Source organism: Rattus norvegicus, chromosome 14 (genome assembly GCF_036323735.1).
Source record: "Rattus norvegicus strain BN/NHsdMcwi chromosome 14, GRCr8, whole genome shotgun sequence".
NCBI classification, from domain to species: Eukaryota; Metazoa; Chordata; class Mammalia; order Rodentia; family Muridae; genus Rattus; species Rattus norvegicus.
Genome location: NC_086032.1, coordinates 31,999,398 through 32,015,785, shown reverse-complemented (window position 1 = coordinate 32,015,785; position 16,388 = coordinate 31,999,398). Strand labels below are relative to the sequence as shown.

The following is a 16,388-nucleotide window of genomic DNA, read 5'->3' as shown; positions in this document are numbered from 1 at the left end:
GGAATGACATGAGAAATCTACCCAAATATAGAACTCGATCCTGTGAGATTGCTCTCAAATATCTTTGATTAGAAGATAATAATCTCAGTAACAAACAGGTCCCTATTTATTATTTCTCCTAGTTTTCCCAAAAGTCTATCTTTAGACAAATGGTGAAAATACTGTGCATAGCTCATCTCTCATTTTCTTAAGAAATCCATCCTGTGCGCCTAGTCCTAAAGAGATGTGATGTCCCAGGGTGGGTTGGGATCCAAGGGGGTCTTCCCCCTTCTCAGAGAAGGGGAGAATAAGGGAGAGACTTGGAGGTGGGGAATGAAAGGAGGGGCAGGCTGTGATTGGCATGTAAAGTGAATAAATAAATTAATGAGAAAAAACAGCAAAGAAGAGGGGTAAGGGGAGGGCGAGAGAGGGAGGGGGAAGGGGAGAAGGAGAAGGAGGGGGAGGAGGAAGAGGAAAAGGAGGAGGAGGAGAAGGAGAGGAGGAGGAGGAGAAGGAGGAGGAGAAGGAAGAGGAGGAGAGGAGGAGGAAGAGGAGGGGAGGGGAGGAAGAGGAGGAGGAAGAGGAGGAGGAAGAGGAGGAGGAAGAGGAAGAGGAGGAGGAAGAGAAGGAGAGGAGGAGGAAGAGGAGGAGAGGAGGAGGAGGAGGAGGAGGAGGAGGAGGAGATGATCATCCTGGTAGAGTATGTTATCCTGCCTTCGCAATCACCTTTTCTAGTTCTACCTCATTATGAACTCATTCAGTATAGAATTAAAGCTTGAATGGCCTTTGTACCTGGAAATCAAAGTTCCCAGCACTCAATCCCTGCCAGGGATGTGGCCTAAATGAATCACTTGTCTTATAGCTCACAATCTTGGCATCATTCATGCCTCTCACACTGAAACAAGTATCACCTTTAAAACAAAGATTCTGTTTCAGTATCTGATGTGAGCCGGCGGGTGCAGTTTCTAAAAAGCACCCAGGAAGGTCTGCGCAGTCCGCCCGGTAGAGTATGAAGTGCGTAAGTGACATGGTTCTAGACCTAAACACGTTATGGGAATTAAGTGGGGAGAAATTAAGGATACTAGTGATGTCTAGGTTCCTCTCCCAGAGATTCTGACTTAACTCATTGAAGTGCTCCGAAGAATCTAGAGTTAACAGGATTTTACATATGCAAAGGAGAAAACATTTAATGAGCTCTCAAATGATTTGCCACAAATATCAGAATGGGTACATCTAGAAAAAGAAAATACCACCATTATCAACTCCTCTAATCAGTGGTTATCTATGCTAGTGGTTCTCAACTTTCCTAATGCTGCAACCCTTTAATACATTTCCTCATGCTGCAGTGGGTCCCAACCATTAAACTATTTCATTTCTATTTTATAACTGTAATTTTGCTGCTGTTATCAATTGTAATGTAAATATCTGATATATGGGATATCTGATATGTGACCCCTATGAAGGGATCATTTGACCGCGAAAGACCCACAGGTTGAGAACCACCAGTCTACGAGCTTGCGGGTTCGGTCCTTGCCTTTTCCACGCCCACTGTCTGGCCCGGTCCCACCCATCAAGGCAACGTTCGACCTCCTCCAAGTCCATTGGTCAATCTGTTCCCTTCCATTGTCTCCGTTTCCGGCTCCACAAGATCAACTTCCGGTACAGAGCGGCACGTGACCGGATACGGGAAGTGGCGGCTTCTGGCCGCTTCTTTTCCCAGCTCAATGAAAAGCGTTTCATAGCTGCTCTTGCTGCCGGCGCCCTTGTAGAGTCCGTCTTGGAGCACCAACCTCGGCCGGCCGGCCTCGCGGTAAGCTTCCGGCCGGGGACCGGCGGTCCTGGAGGTGGTAGCCTAAGTGGAGGCAGTGTTCAATCTGCGTCAGGTCGGCCACTCCCAAGTGACACGGCCCACCCACCCTGCTGCCCTCCAGGGCTGCAGAACCGCTGCTGCAGAGCCCGGACTGAGTCCTTACTTCTTCCTGTCCTGGGCTCTGGGAGAAGACGGAGCCCGGAGGCAGCCTAGGGTCAGTCCTCAGTTCCGCCCATCCGGGACAGATTTCATTTTTGCCAAATTAGCGTGGTTTGGGAGAGGAGAACGTGACCTGGCTTCTGCCGGTCCAAATCAACAAATATGTCCTTATAAATCTTAAAAGGGCGTTGCCCAGCCTCTGAGCAGTTTTCGTTTTTTGGATGACAAGTCTTGAGATGTCACTGCAGTAGATGGGCCCAACCCACTAAGGCACTTGCACTGACACACAGTGTAATGATGGCCCTATCAAGGTGCAGGAAGTAAGATACGCGATGAACAGAGGTTAGCTGCCTCTGTAACGGGCAGCCTTGAGGTTTTAGAAGGCGAAGAACTAAAGAGAACCCAGAATATGGGCGTGGGTTTTAGACTTGGTAAATAGTTGTGAAGGCCACTATTAATAATACTGGCATAATATAAAGTTCTGTATAAACATTGGAGAATTCATCACTAACCCCAAAGAAGACTGACTGTTACAATTCTACATCATCCCATTCATGTCTTTCAGATTCTCCACTATACCCCCAGAGTGCTACCTGGCACTTAGTGAATAGTAATATTTGTTGAATTACGTCTAATTTCTTTTATGAGTTATAACCAGTCCTCTGCTGTTTGGCTGTTTACCATGCACGGAGTCTTTAGTATGGTGAATATTGGCCTGAGTTAATTGTTCTGTTTACCAGTTTTTACTGTTTCAATAAAACAGGTTACACCAAGAGGTTGTAGTAAGTACCCAACACACAAACCTGTGTTAGAGCACCCTCCCTCCTCCTCTTCCTCCTCCTCCTCCTCCTCCTCCTCCTCTTCCTCCTCTTCCTCCTCTTCCTCCTCCTCTTCCTCTTCTTCCTCTTCCTCCTCCTCCTCCTCTTCTTCCTCCTCCTCTTCTTCCTCCTCCTCCTCCCAAGAGATGACTGTGGAGACCTAGGAGATGATACTCATGTCCCCATTAGATAGCAAGCACTTGTCTCGTAAATACAGTAAGTGCTCTAGACATTTGCATGGGAAGAGCAATGAGGATTAAGACTTTTACTGAGTCAGCTTCATCCAAATGGAGAAATGTACGTTTGAATAGGGAAAAGATAATCTGGCCTGCATGGGAAAGTGCTTAACCAAAGATTTCAAGTCAGAAACAACACAGTGCTTTGAATGCAAGGCATGGCTTGAGAACAGTGGTATAATGAGGACTGGTTTAAAGTTATTTACTAGTTTTTCAGGGAACTTGTAGAAACTTTAAAAAAAGAAAAAGGTAACAGGTGCTATTACTTAAAGGCAGTAAATCTTGGTTGCTTGGTAGCCAGATGGGGGAAAAGTAAATTATATGTAGATGGAGAAGTCACTGCGTACGCTAACAGATTTCACGTTGGCATGGAGGAAGCAATGAACTAGGGCAGAGTTTGAGTCTGGGTTGTTTTCTTATAGATTCAAAAGTTGGAAAGAGGTAACTTGGAGGGAACTATCCCTGGTCTGTTGTTGAGTGCAACAGTATTTCCCTAAATGTTTACTAAGCACTCGCTGTGTGCCTCGTGGCAAATGCTAGGAATATAAAGATGGATAAGATGAGATCCTTGCCGAGAGAGAACTGCTTTTAGTAGGGTCTAGAGTGCACTAGCTAGAAAACACTGGTTGGAGAGCTGCTGCCAGTAGAGGTAAGCTGGGGAACAGAAGAGGAGGAAGGCTTCAAAGAAGATGCAGTGTGTTATCAGAATGGTTGAGGGTGAGTTGGAATTTGCAGTGACAAGAATTTCAGAATGAGGAAAATAGTGAACAAAGCCCAGAGACAGTACAGTAAACTGCAGTGTCCACTTGAGTTTGAGGATAGGATAGAGTATCGCTTTAATGTCACACCTGGGCCCTAGGGCACATTAAGGGGTGTGCCACAAGCTAGAGTCATCTGAAAGAAGGAAACCGCCATTGAGAAAATGCCCCCGTAAGATCCAGCTGAAGGGCATTTTTTAAATCCGTGGTTGACGGGGGCTGGATCATAACAGCAGTTGCATGCCTGACTTGCAGAAGGGACTGCAGGACTGTTCTAAAGCCTCCCTGCCATTTGTGATCCTCCCAGCTGGGTGGGGGAGGCCCCTTCCTCATTGCTTACTGCTGTGTGTCCTGTGGGTTTTTAGCCTTCCCAGCAGTTGAAAGTAGGATTCTTGCCGCAGATGTCAGTCGTATTTCCCAAGTGGTTGATGGTATGAAACCTTTTGGGTTTCTGGTGTGCATCTTTGCAATAGGCAAAGGGCGGCTGCACATGTTTTTCCTTAGCACCATCCACGCCCCCTTTTCTTGTGCGTGGTCTCTCACCAGATTGGCGCTCCAACCATAGGTGAAGTTGTCTGCTCAGTGCACTCCAGGGATCTGCTTGTCTCTGCCTCCCCAGCATGAGGTTGCAGGCAGGCTTCCCCATGCACTGCTTGTTAAATGAGTTCTGGAAACTAACAAGATTGGACTTGTGTCCTCCAATTACTAGGAAACACTTTTCCAACAGAGCTGTCGCCCCAGCTCTATACCGAACATTTTTTCTATATTTATTGGCTTTTTGCACGTGTCTCTGTGTGTATGCTTGCATATATGTATATATGGGTGTGTGTGTGTGTGTGTGTGTGTACTGGTTTCTCTGATTTCATTTCCAAACTTGAAGCTCCATGCTTCTATGTTATAGATGTATTAATATGTTTATGTATTTATTAAGAATTTATCATTCGAGTCATAAATGGAACACTATGAGGGGGGCGGTGCTTTTGTGAATTAGCTCAACACCTTCTCCTAAATGCTTTTCAGCTGAGAGAAGATGACAGCAATCAAGCACGCACTACAGAGAGACATCTTCACGCCCAACGACGAACGCCTGCTGAGCATCGTGAATGTCTGCAAAGCAGGCAAAAAGAAAAAGAACTGTTTTCTGTGTGCCACAGGTCGGTGTTTATTCAGCAAAAATGTGTACTAGATACTTCAGATTTTATTGTGTTTTGGTCGGGATTGCTTTTAAGCTATCATTTAAGTTGTAGGGACTTGCGTTTTTTAATGATGTTTGTTTCCATGAATATGCTTATTTTCTGTGTTGGTAAGCCTTGCTACTTTCTTTTTAAAGTTTTGCACCTTTTTATATTTGTTACAAGGTATTCTTACGTCTGTGTGCTGTTACCAGTTATAATGTAAGATATGATGAAACAAAATTGTATCTTTTTTAAATACACTGTTAGCAATATACTGGTTTAAGACTTTGCTTCCATGTTCTTTATTTGTGTGTAGTTTTCCTCTTGCTACCTTCAGCTGGTTAGCCATAGTTATTAAATAACCAGTGCGTGCCCCTTGCCTTCTCACTAGAATGGTTGTGTGCTTGGAGTTATTCTCTTCTTGAAAACTTTGCAGGAGAAGCAGGTGGCAGTGCTGGACCAGTGTGGGGAGGTGGGGTGATGACACATTTTTGCCCAGCAAGTGCAGTTTAGTGGACATCTTTTCCAAATATTCCTAATCCTGTTACCCTTTAACACAGTTCCTCATGTTGTGGTGACCCCAATCATAACGTTTTTCTTGCTGCTTCGTAACTGTAATTTTGTTTTTATATATCTGTTTTCCGATGGTCTTATGTGGCCCCCAGGTTGAGGACCTCTCCTTTAGTCCGTTTGGGTATGTTAAGGTCTTTAAGAGAGTATTGGGGGTTTGTTGTTTGTTGTTTGGAAAGCCATTGCTTTTTAAATGTATCAGCATTCATTTCAGATCCAAACTCCATTCTGTTGCCAGTCATGTTTTGAAAGTAGAAACTAGAGCATGTAACTTCTCTAATGGCGTCCCTTGCTACCTCCACCGCAGTCCTTGAGAAGCTGAGCACCCATCCTCTGTAGTGACTTCATTCCTGGCCATCTCGTCTTTCTTTGTGCTGTCAGGGTTGACTACCCACTGTTGCTCTTTGTGATGGTGTGAGGCGCTTTCAGGACTCTAGGGACTTAATGTGTCAGTCGTTAGATTTCTCCTCCTGCACTCTGTGAAAGAGGCCTGCAGCTGTACCTCTCAGGCATCTCTCTGCCTCCAGCCCTCTAATCTGACTCAGATGATTCCTTTAGGAGTCTCTGACCTCTGTCCAGGCCCCCAAGAGCCACATTTACAGGAAGAGTGAGTAGGTGACTCATGCTAACAGTCGTGTCTGTGTGCTCTGTTCAACAGTGACAACTGAACGCCCCGTGCAGGTGAAGGTGGTCAAAGTCAAGAAATCTGACAAGGGAGATTTCTACAAAAGGCAGATTGCTTGGGCCCTGCGAGACCTTGCTGTGGTAGACGCCAAAGATGCCATCAAAGTATGTTTTCCACAGTCCTTTCTCTTGTGTTCAGGCAGTGTCTTTGCTGTTACACACAGCGTTGTGTGCTGAGGTGATCTAAGCTTTTCTGTGGCTGTAGATCTGCCACCTGCTAGTAGAAAATGCATTCATCTCTACTTCTTCAGCCCCGCTGTTAGACCACTTACAACAATAATAAAACTATGTACATGTGCTGGGACCACTTTTTTACTTTATTAAAGCTACAGTTATGTTTGTGTTCAAACTACATAAACTAGAACAAACTGACCTTAATACTATTTCTTTATTTAAATTAAATATACTTACTAGACAATTCTATAAATCAGTATGGATTTCACAGTAATAGGTTGTGTGAGTTAAGTCTCTAAGATAGTCATTGTTTTGGTAAGACTAAAGCATGTGTGATGTCTGTAAGGGAGGCTTCCTTTTTAATCCTCCCGAATAGGGTGAGGAGTCAGCAGCTGATGGAGCCAATCTGGGTATTGGACATTTGTGGGTCAAATAAAGGAAGTGAGACAGGATTACTCACCTTATTTTGAGGTGATTAAATAAAGTTTTAAGGATATAAGCTTTATACCTTTGTTTGTTTGTACTCAAACTACGAGGACATAGCATAATTCAGTAATCCCATTAAAGGGCTACCTGTGTTCCTGGCAGCTCAAGGCAGTTGTCAGCAGTACCCTGTGACAGTCACTAGCGCTCCCTCTCTTCCTCCACTTCCCTGCTGGCCAGCTATGCCCTGGTCACTGCTGTGCGCCTTTGTAGCACAGTGGGCACCGCAGCGCACCCACCGTGCATTGGTGGGTGGTTCAGAGCAAGGCCTGCACCAATGTAACTGTCAGACCTCTGCGGAACTCCACAAGTCACGCCTGCTTGGCAGAAGGCACAAAGAAGAACAAAATGGTAGTGGCATCTGTACATTTTTCTGGTAAGAAAAAATTTTAGTAAGGTAGTCTTTTCCTAAGAAGCACACAGGATTTAGGGAAACGTATAAAGTGGTTTGACAAGTGTGGAGAGGAAGAGGGAGGAGTATTTGAAAAGAAAGTAGTGTCTTTTTAAACTTCAGTACGTGGTTTCTGATCCTGGGGTGGCAGGAGGAGGAAACGTTCTGGGAAGTCTGAAGAAGTGCACAGGTCAGCAGCTTTGCAGACATGCGCCGTGAAGTTCACTCAGCAATGCCCAGCACGGCTCAGACAGACTTCTCTCTGCTGGCTTGTCTGTGTCCTGGGTTTTTGTGTGTTTGTTTCATTTATGTAAGCATCTTGGTGTGTGTTTACTGTAGATGGATATAAAATGGGGAATCTCCATGCTGAGCCTGGGAGTAGCCGTTTCGGATCATGCATTGATTGGTGTGGATGCCACACTGAACACTCGGCCTCATTGCTGGCGTGTGGGACTTTGCCAGTGCTCTTGGATAACTTTGTACATAGTAAAGTGACTCCTTTTCATCATAAATACAAGTTTTCACTTAAAATTAGTTTATTCCATTGGGGTGGGGCACATGTGCCATGGTGGCGTGCGTGTGGAGGTTAGCAGACAATTGGTGGGAGCGTCCTGTCCTTCCACCACGTTCAGCAGGTTGTGAGATTGTCAGCCTTTTCCTGCTGAGCCAGCCCACCAGTTCAGGTTGTCAGCTTCTTGGATATGTAAGCTCTGTTTGTTCAGACGTACGTTGAATACATTGCTAATTTTACCCCTCTCTTATATGACTATGATGTGAAAAGTCAAGTCCTATCCCTTAAAATACCCCATTCTTCAAAGTAATGGTCTCTAACTTTTCTTTCCTTGAAAGTTATTGACCTCCCCTCCCCCTTATCTTTGTAGCCTATAGACCATTAATATGTTAGAATATATTACTGTCCTATCCTGAAGTGCATTTGAGTCTACATTTCAATTCTTTGGAAGTGCACAAGACTATACAGTCATGATTGATTTCCACAGAATACTCAAGTAGTCCTAATTGAGAAAGACATACTGCTGTGCAGTGGCTGTTCTGGTTAGTTTTTGTCAACTGACACAAACTAGAGTCACCTGGAAGGAAGGAACTTCAACCGAGGAAGTGCCTCCATCCAGTTGGCCTCTCGGCATATCCGGCATATCCGGCGTATCCGGCATATCCGGCATATCCGGCGTATCTAGCGTATCCGTATGGCATTTTCTTGCTTGTTGATTCAGGTGGGCGGGCCCAGCCCACCTTGGGTGGTGGCGTCCTGGGCAGTTGGTCCTTGGAGGTGTACTAAAGGGAGCCGAATGGGAGCAGGCCAGTCAGCAGCTTTCCTTCATGGTCCCTGCCCTGACTTCCCACTGTGGGAGCTGTGGGATCTTCCTTCCCGAGTTGGTTTGGTCAGAGTTCTATCACAGCAACAGTGAAGCAAACTGAACTGACCCGCAGACTTGGAGCAGGCATAATGTGACTCAGGCTGCCTCGGTCCCCTACACAGCTCTCAGGTGCACTGACACTGTTGCCTTTTGAGAGCCCTGTAATTATTCCATGTTCTCAGAGCAGTAAGCGCAGCCCTTGTTTCTCCCCTTTGGTCTTAGGAAATATATAAGACTTTAGATTAAACTTTTTCCTTATGTTTTAATCAGGTATATTCTTTCGTTGGGAGTTAGTATCAAAGCACACGTTATCAATGAAATTATGTTACCAAAATTTCATACACAACTTCAAGAAAAAGATACCCATATTAAAGCTAGATAGCATTGCCATGTTACTACGGGGAGACTGAACACAAAGCCATTAAGTGTGTGTAACCCGGCCTTTCACTCCTACACTTTAAGGGCACAGAGAGAAAGTGGTCACTGTGGGATGTTGTCGCTTGGGATGTTGTCGCTTGTCCAGGTTTTGCTATAAATCATATTCCCTAAGGACTTGAAGTCATTTTGTTGATGTGTGTGTAGGAACCAAGCCTGGCCCTGGTACATGTGAGGCAAGTATGTCCCTAGCCATTTACAAGATAGCGGATGGTCTTTTTTGCCTCCCAAGAACAGCCCATTCTTACTTCTTCAATAGACTTTATAGTAACAGCGAAAGCGACGGGAACAAACCTGTTTCTACACTCTTCATTCTAGGAGAGCCCTGAGTTTGATTTGCATTTTGACAAAGTGTACAGGTGGGTGGCCAGCAGCATCGCAGAGAAGAATGCCTTCATCTCCTGCACCTGGAAGCTGAACCAGCGCTACCTCCGCAAGAAAATCGATTTCCTCAACGTCAGCTCGCAGCTCTTGGAAGGTACAGTGAATGAGAGTCCGCGTAACCCCTGATCACGCTCGACCCTCACCCATCCCGGGCGTAGTGGCACAGGCAGCAGTCCCTCCCTACTTGGGAGGCTAAGGCAGAAGAGTCACAAGTTCAAGACCTGCCTCAGTTCCGAGCGAGCGCAAAGCCAGAGTGAGTCTTTCGGGCAGCTTAGTGAGACACTGCCTAAAGATCAGCAGTGATGGGTAGAGCGCTTGCCTGTGCAAGGACACTGGGTTCAGTCTCAGTACTTAGACAATGCTCACCTGTAAAGGTGCTCCTTGGAGACAACTGCTGTTAACATTTTGACGTATATATTTTTTTCAAGGCTTTTTTTCTATGAATACCTAAATAGAGAAGTTTGCACTTTTGTTTCTTAACATTCTTTTTTCATAGAATGAATTCAGCACACAAAAAAAATTACTAAATACTTACTCCAAATTTCTGTTTAAAGAGCTGTGGGGTAAATGACCCTACAGCAGTACTTTTATGCCTAGCAGTAGACTAACACAATTCTGATGTTATATTGCCCGAGTTTAAATTCTGGCTTTGCCAGCTATGTCCTGGCTTTACATAGTTAATGCAGCCTCAATTTCCCTTATTTGCAAAATAGAGATGATGACAGTATGTAGCCTACAGTCATTATTAATAATACACTCCTTAGCATGTACACATGATGAGATGAGTCTCAGGTGGATAGTAAATGCTCAGTAAATCTCATCTCTTCTTGGCAACAGAACCCTTGGACAGGAGGTTGATGGGGGCATCAGTGATTTGTCTGCCTTTGCAAATGTTGCTGTGGACTGTTTTGTGTGGCAAGACAGTATTAAAGACAGTGTGAAGTATTAAAATGTTCAGTGAGATCTCATACTCTGCACGGTTCTTCCCTAAGGGTGTAATTGATCTATGGAAATGGTTCTTAATGCCCCAGGGATACCTGTGCATATCACAGAAGAAACCAGCTCATTGTTGTTTTGAAGCCGGTGAAGCCCAGGCTAACTTGGAATTCACTGTGTAGCCTGGGTTAACTTTGAATGCCTGGCAGGCCTCCTGCTTCACATTCCTAGTGGGCCATCACGCCTGCCTTTAAACCTTGTTCATGTGTTTACTGGAAGGAGGACATGTGCCTTCCACTGCACTGTGTGGAGACCAGAGGAAAATGCTGTGAAGTTGGTTCTCCTTCCAGCTTTATATGGCTTCCAGGGACTGAATTCAGGTCACCAGGCAAGCACCTGTACACACTGAGTCAGTCTCTGGCCCAGTATTTAATAATTTATGATATACTTTGGAGCAAACCACTTATCTAGCTACTTGCCTCTTTATTGGTCCTCTTTTTTTTAATTTGGCTGTGGAAGTTTCTCCCTTCAAAGAGATACCTCTTTCTCAGCAGCTTTACTCTCTCTGGCCTTAGTGCTTAGAAGTGGCAGCAAGCTGGCAGATACATCTGTCAGGCCTGAGCAGCCCCCAGCCCCGCCCCACCGAGACACTGGCCTGGCTTAGGGGCATCAAGGGGCTGCCATGCCCCCAGGGCCTCGGCTGGGTGTGCTGAGGAAATGACCCCCTAGAAATGTGTGGTGGTTTTCCTTGCCTCCAACTACAGATTCATTTGCTTAGAATGACTCTGAAGATTTTTGTTTTGTTTGTTTTACCAATTTAAGTAGGAATATTCTAACTAGCTAATCATCATTGGAAAGCAGGCTATTCTGTTTTCTTCTTTTTTTTTTTTTTTCTTTTTTTCGGAGCTGGGGACCGAACCCAGGGCCTTGCGCTTGCTAGGCAAGTGCTCTACCACTGAGCTAAATCCCCAACCCCTGCTATTCTGTTTTCAAATATTATGTTTCTGGATGTTATGTATCCCTAAGATATATTTTAAGTTGATGTATTTTCAATAGGACAACTATATGAAAAAACGCATACTCTATCACTAAAAAACATTACCAAAAGAAAAAATATTACCAAAAACTATTGCTGATTTTAATGATAAAACTGAACTTTTTTTTAAAGGTACTTAACTTTTCAGTACATACTACCAGTGTTGATGTTTATAAGGATGAGCTCCAGTTGAGACTGGTTTTGAGGATGCTAAAAGTCCTTCAGGATGTCATTTTGGAAAGCATTTCCTGTTGACCAGTAACCATTGTTTTGGTTTAGTGTTCTGGGAAAGCTTTAAAAATGTCTGAAACTAGTTCTCATGGGCCTTCAAGTCACAGCCATTAATCCAGTTTTTAAGAAGTAAATGTCTCCAGGCTTTGGATAAGGAGGGAAACCCTCACTGCAGCCTGCTTTGAAGAGCTAAATAAGCAGCCAAGCCAGTTGGTGCTGTGTAACGCTCGTGCAGCAGCTGCAGCTGCAACTTTGGTAGTTTCCTAAATCACAATGGGTGCTGGAGTCTGAGAGGTGGAGGGGGAAGTTCTTTTTGTCTTAGCCTTCTCTTTTTTATCCTTTGACTTGCAGCCAGAGTTTTAAACAATCTTCCATTTGAATCCTTGAGTGCCTGCTTGTACTACAGTCTCCTGTGTTCGTTTCTTGCCTCCCTCAGTCTTATTCTTTGAAACAGTGTTTTGTGACTAACCCTTTGTGAGGGAGTGTCCTGGCAAAGCTTTGGGCCTTGAGTGAAAATAACTACACTAAACGCATGAGTCAGAACTGACCTAAAAATAATCCCCAGGAAAGGATTTGCTTCCCAGCTTTCCTCTTCAGGACTGGTCAGCACTGTTTCCGACGGACTGAGAGGGACAGGGACATATATTTTGAGACGATGAATAAGAAAACAAACCTGCACGTTTAGCTTCTCAGGATCTTCACGGTGTAGTTGGTCTTGATGTTACCCTGAGACGCCAGGTTTAGCATGAAGTTCAAATGCAATGTGGGTAGTAGTTAAGTTTTAAGTCTGTGTACTTTTCTACCCAGCTAATACTCTTTGCTTCCTTTCCTCTGCTTTCTTCATCCCTTTACTCCAGAACTGCCTAAAGTTGCAGAAGGTGCGTAAGCCTCTTCTTCTATTTCGTGTGTGTGTCACCCACTCTGTCACCCATGGGTTGTATAGTTCATGGATAAATTTATTACCAAGTCCATATAGTAATAAAGCTAATAGCACTACTCACCATTAGCTTCCAAAAGACTGTCTCAGGGAAAGGAAATACTCCGAATGTAGTTTTGATGACGTAAAGCACTTGTTTTTCCCCAATGTTTAGTGTAGTGCACTGTGGTGGGCTATTCAGGCAGTACCTGCCCTCTAGTGGTTAATATGGAATTACATCTGAGAGTTGAGCATCTGCACAGGGTACGAAATCGTCTCAATGAAAAGAGAAGGAAGATAGCCATGTTTCTCTACAAGTATTTCTAGAGTGCAATCTATAATTTCTTATGTCAGAAATTTTAACCTCCTTTCCCCTTTAAGACATAAAGAAATATGCCTAATATATTTTCTTCTTCAGAGTAAATATTGTCTCACTTAGAATTAACAGGTTTTTGTTTTGCGCCAACAAATGTACTTCAAGTCATGCTGACTGGAAATACTCACTCACAGTAAGTTAACAGACACTTGGAGCATGCCGACTTGCGGTTTAACTCCCGCCACAGTCAGCTTAGAGAATCAACAGCTTTTTAGAGCTATAATTAGGGCTAGAGTGATTTCCCTTTCTCCTCTACCCACACACTGTGTGCTCCTTTCCCCACAGTGGATCAAGATGAGGCCCATCGGGCTGACTGACCTCTCATTTGTTAGGAAGCTGGGAACTACACGGTTTTATAATTTCATGTCACCATGTTGCTGTTCTCAAGTTACTTAAGGAAACCCCTGCAGTTTATCTTTAGCTATTCTGTCTGTGCATGTGAAATTTTAAAACAACAAAAAATAGAAAATACAGTCAATATTTTCAGTGTTCACAATTTCTTGTGGCTAATACACCTCTCACTTCAAAGTTATTTGAAAGGGGTGTGTGTGTGTGTGTGTGTGTGTGTGTGTGTGTGTGTGTGTGTGAGAGAGAGAGAGAGAGAGAGAGAGAGAGAGAGAGAGAGAGAGAGAAGGGGGAGATTTAGAAAAAGATGGAAATAGCAAAAATAACAAGAGGAAGTGCTACACGTTCCCATGTTCACAACCCATCAGTGTTTTGTTAGAACAGCTCCGGGGAGAACAAGAGAAGTTAGATTCATTTCTTCATGCTTTCTAATTGAATTGTGTTGAGCGATTGTGACTAAAGCCCATGCTAATTAACACTCGTAAGTCTATGAGCGCACTAGGCTGCATGCTTTCCATTACTCTTAGGACCTAACTTCACATCATTGTGATCCTGTGTGAAAATGAGGGGTGAGACTTCTTTTCATACATTCTGAATCATTTTTCTATCCTTCTTCATCTACTAAATGTGTCCTGTGCGTATAATCGGTCTTAACTAGCTATCATTTCAACGTCCTTGTTATAGTTCTTCACATTTTTTGACCTCTTTCCTTCCTTACCTTTTTATCTTAAGAATCTGTTCCAAGCGGAGAGAATCAGAGTGTGGCAGGAGGGGATGAAGAAGCAGTAGATGAGTACCAAGAGTTAAATGCAAGAGAAGAGCAGGATATCGAAATAATGATGGAAGGCTGTGAATGCGCCATTTCTAACGCTGAAGCCTTTGCAGAGAAGTTGTCCCGAGAGCTGCAGGTGCTCGATGGGGTAAGAACTCCTCATGTGCTATAAATGACTGCTGCAGGGAATTGAGAGGCTGGCCAGCTCAGGCTTTCTGCCTCAGCACGTGAGCTCTGAAGTGGGGTTACTGTGTCTCTGTAAGCTGTTAACAGCTGTTTAAAAGATGAACCAGGGGCTGAGGAGATGACTCAGTGGCCAAAGTGCTTGCCATGCAAACTGAGGACCAGGGTTCAGACCCCCAGACTTAAGTAAATACCAGGGGGGCATGCAGTTCTTCTGTTGTCCCAATGCTTGTAACTCAGAGATAGTGAGTCCCTAGGGCAAGCTGACTAGACTAGACCAATCAGGGAGCTCACACACACACACACACACACACACACACACACACACACACACGCACACACACATCTCCCTCCCTCCCTCCCTCCCTCCCTCTCTTCCTCTCTTCCTCTCTTCCTCTCTTCCTCCCTCCCTCCTTCCCTCCCTAAAAACCATTTCCAATGAAGACATTTGGCTAAGGCTAAGATTTTAGATTTTGGAATGTTCTTAATATGCGATGGTGGAAGAAAAAAGGTAACCAGATACCACCTTAGGGGTTAATTCTCCTAGGCTCTGAATAGTTCATTATCAAAGAGTAAGCATTTTTTGTTGTTGTTGTTTTTAAGAAGGTAAAAAGGACAAATTATCACGAGAGAAATGTAGCTGAAATAAATGTGGGGAGCAGGGTAAGTGTGGGAGAGGGAGCGGGATCTAGAGCTTCATTAGAACAGAGCCTCTGATATCTGCACAGTTTCTGAAGCATGCTCTCAGACCTCAGTGCAGAGGCCAGTGAGCCTTCCACACTCTGTGTAGAGCGTGAACTGGAAACTTGCTGACTAGATGCACAGAGCTCTGGCCGCCCTTCACCTCTGCTCTCGAACACAGTCAAACAGCAAGAGCTGCTCAATTTTCTTTTACTTTGTAGGCCAACATTCAGTCAATCATGGCCTCTGAAAAGCAGGTGAACATCCTGATGCAGTTGCTGGATGAGGCCCTACAGGAGGTGGACCAGATTGAACTGAAACTGAGCAGTTATGAGGAAATGCTCCAAAGTGTAAAAGAGCAAATGGACCAGATCTCCGAAAGCAACCACCTGATCCACCTGAGCAACACGAATAACGTGAAGCTCCTGTCTGAGATAGAGTTCCTTGTGGTAAGCGTCTTCATAGGCGACCAGGGGGGCAAAGCAGGACGACTAGTAATGTCGTGTAAAGCTCATGTATGAACCAACCTCCTTGTGAGATCAGGATTTAGAGTCATTGCAGACTGAGTGATAGGCTTGAGTAGCGCCCTGCCTCTATTTCCCCCACAATTACACGTGCAAGTGATATGTTTGAATATGTTCCAGAACCACATGGACTTGGCCAAAGGTCATGTAAAGGCCCTTCAGGATGGAGATCTTGCTTCTTCCAGAGGCATTGAGGCCTGCACCAATGCTGCTGACGCCCTTCTGCAGTGCATGAACGTCGCCCTTCGACCAGGTGTGTGCTGTAGCCATAATAAAATCTGAGAACCCAGACTAACACTGGGACTTGGTAGAAATACTTTGACAAGAAGTAACTTGGGCTAAGTGATTTAGGGTTACTTTATTAGCTATACAAATGGGTTTAACAGATTCTCCAACAGATTTCTATTAACACTAACTTTTTCATTTCAGTTCCTTCTAGTGGACCATCTTACCTTCACAATCTATCATTCTGATCTATCTAGCTTTACTTTTGGTTGGGGGCTTAGCATCTCACTACATAGCCTAGGCTGGCCTCAAACCTACAGTGCCCCTGCTTCTCAAGTGCTAAGAGAGCAGGCAGGCACCACCATTCAGGGCTTTACCATAATCCTGTTTAAAATGTGACTTTATTATTGTATGTGTACACACATATATGTGCACGTGTACACTGTGTGTAACAATGTACATGTTGAGGTCACAGGGCACCTTTGTAGAGTCAGTTCTCTTGTTCCACCTTTACGGGGCTTCTTGGGGTTGACCTCAGGTGTCCAGGTATGTGCAGGCACCTTCACCTGCAGAGCCATCTCACCGCCCTGTCAGTCTCTGCTTCTTTAGCAGAAGCAGGCGAGCACACGTAGACGCTGGGCCAGGGCAGAGAAGATGGGGTTTCCTAGGCAGTGGTTCCAGAACCTGACTGTGCAGTCAGATCAACTAAGCACTCATTGAGAAAGATTACC

General features: G+C 44.6%; 1 protein-coding gene across 17 annotated transcripts in view; it reads left to right on the top strand.

Moving 5' to 3' along the window:
• The first annotated feature begins 1,629 nt into the window (after nt 1-1,629).
• Exoc1 (exocyst complex component 1) overlaps nt 1,630-16,388 on the top strand; it is a 48,375-nt gene continuing 33,616 nt past the window's right edge. For 4 of the 17 annotated variants that reach the window (XM_039091877.2, XM_063273080.1, XM_063273079.1 and 1 more), the window contains exons 1-8: nt 1,630-1,789; nt 4,781-4,914; nt 6,164-6,294; nt 9,367-9,526; nt 12,493-12,513; nt 14,005-14,192; nt 15,130-15,357; nt 15,553-15,685. In XM_039091877.2, coding sequence (XP_038947805.1) covers nt 4,791-4,914; nt 6,164-6,294; nt 9,367-9,526; nt 12,493-12,513; nt 14,005-14,192; nt 15,130-15,357; nt 15,553-15,685 — 985 coding nt within the window. In that variant the 5' untranslated portion in view covers nt 1,630-1,789; nt 4,781-4,790. Of the gene's footprint in view, nt 2,004-4,780; nt 4,915-6,163; nt 6,295-9,366; nt 9,527-12,492; nt 12,514-14,004; nt 14,193-15,129; nt 15,358-15,552; nt 15,686-16,388 lie in introns of all 17 variants that reach the window. The other 13 variants (NM_001401334.1, NM_001401333.1, NM_001401335.1 and 10 more) reach the window with 8 other exon arrangements.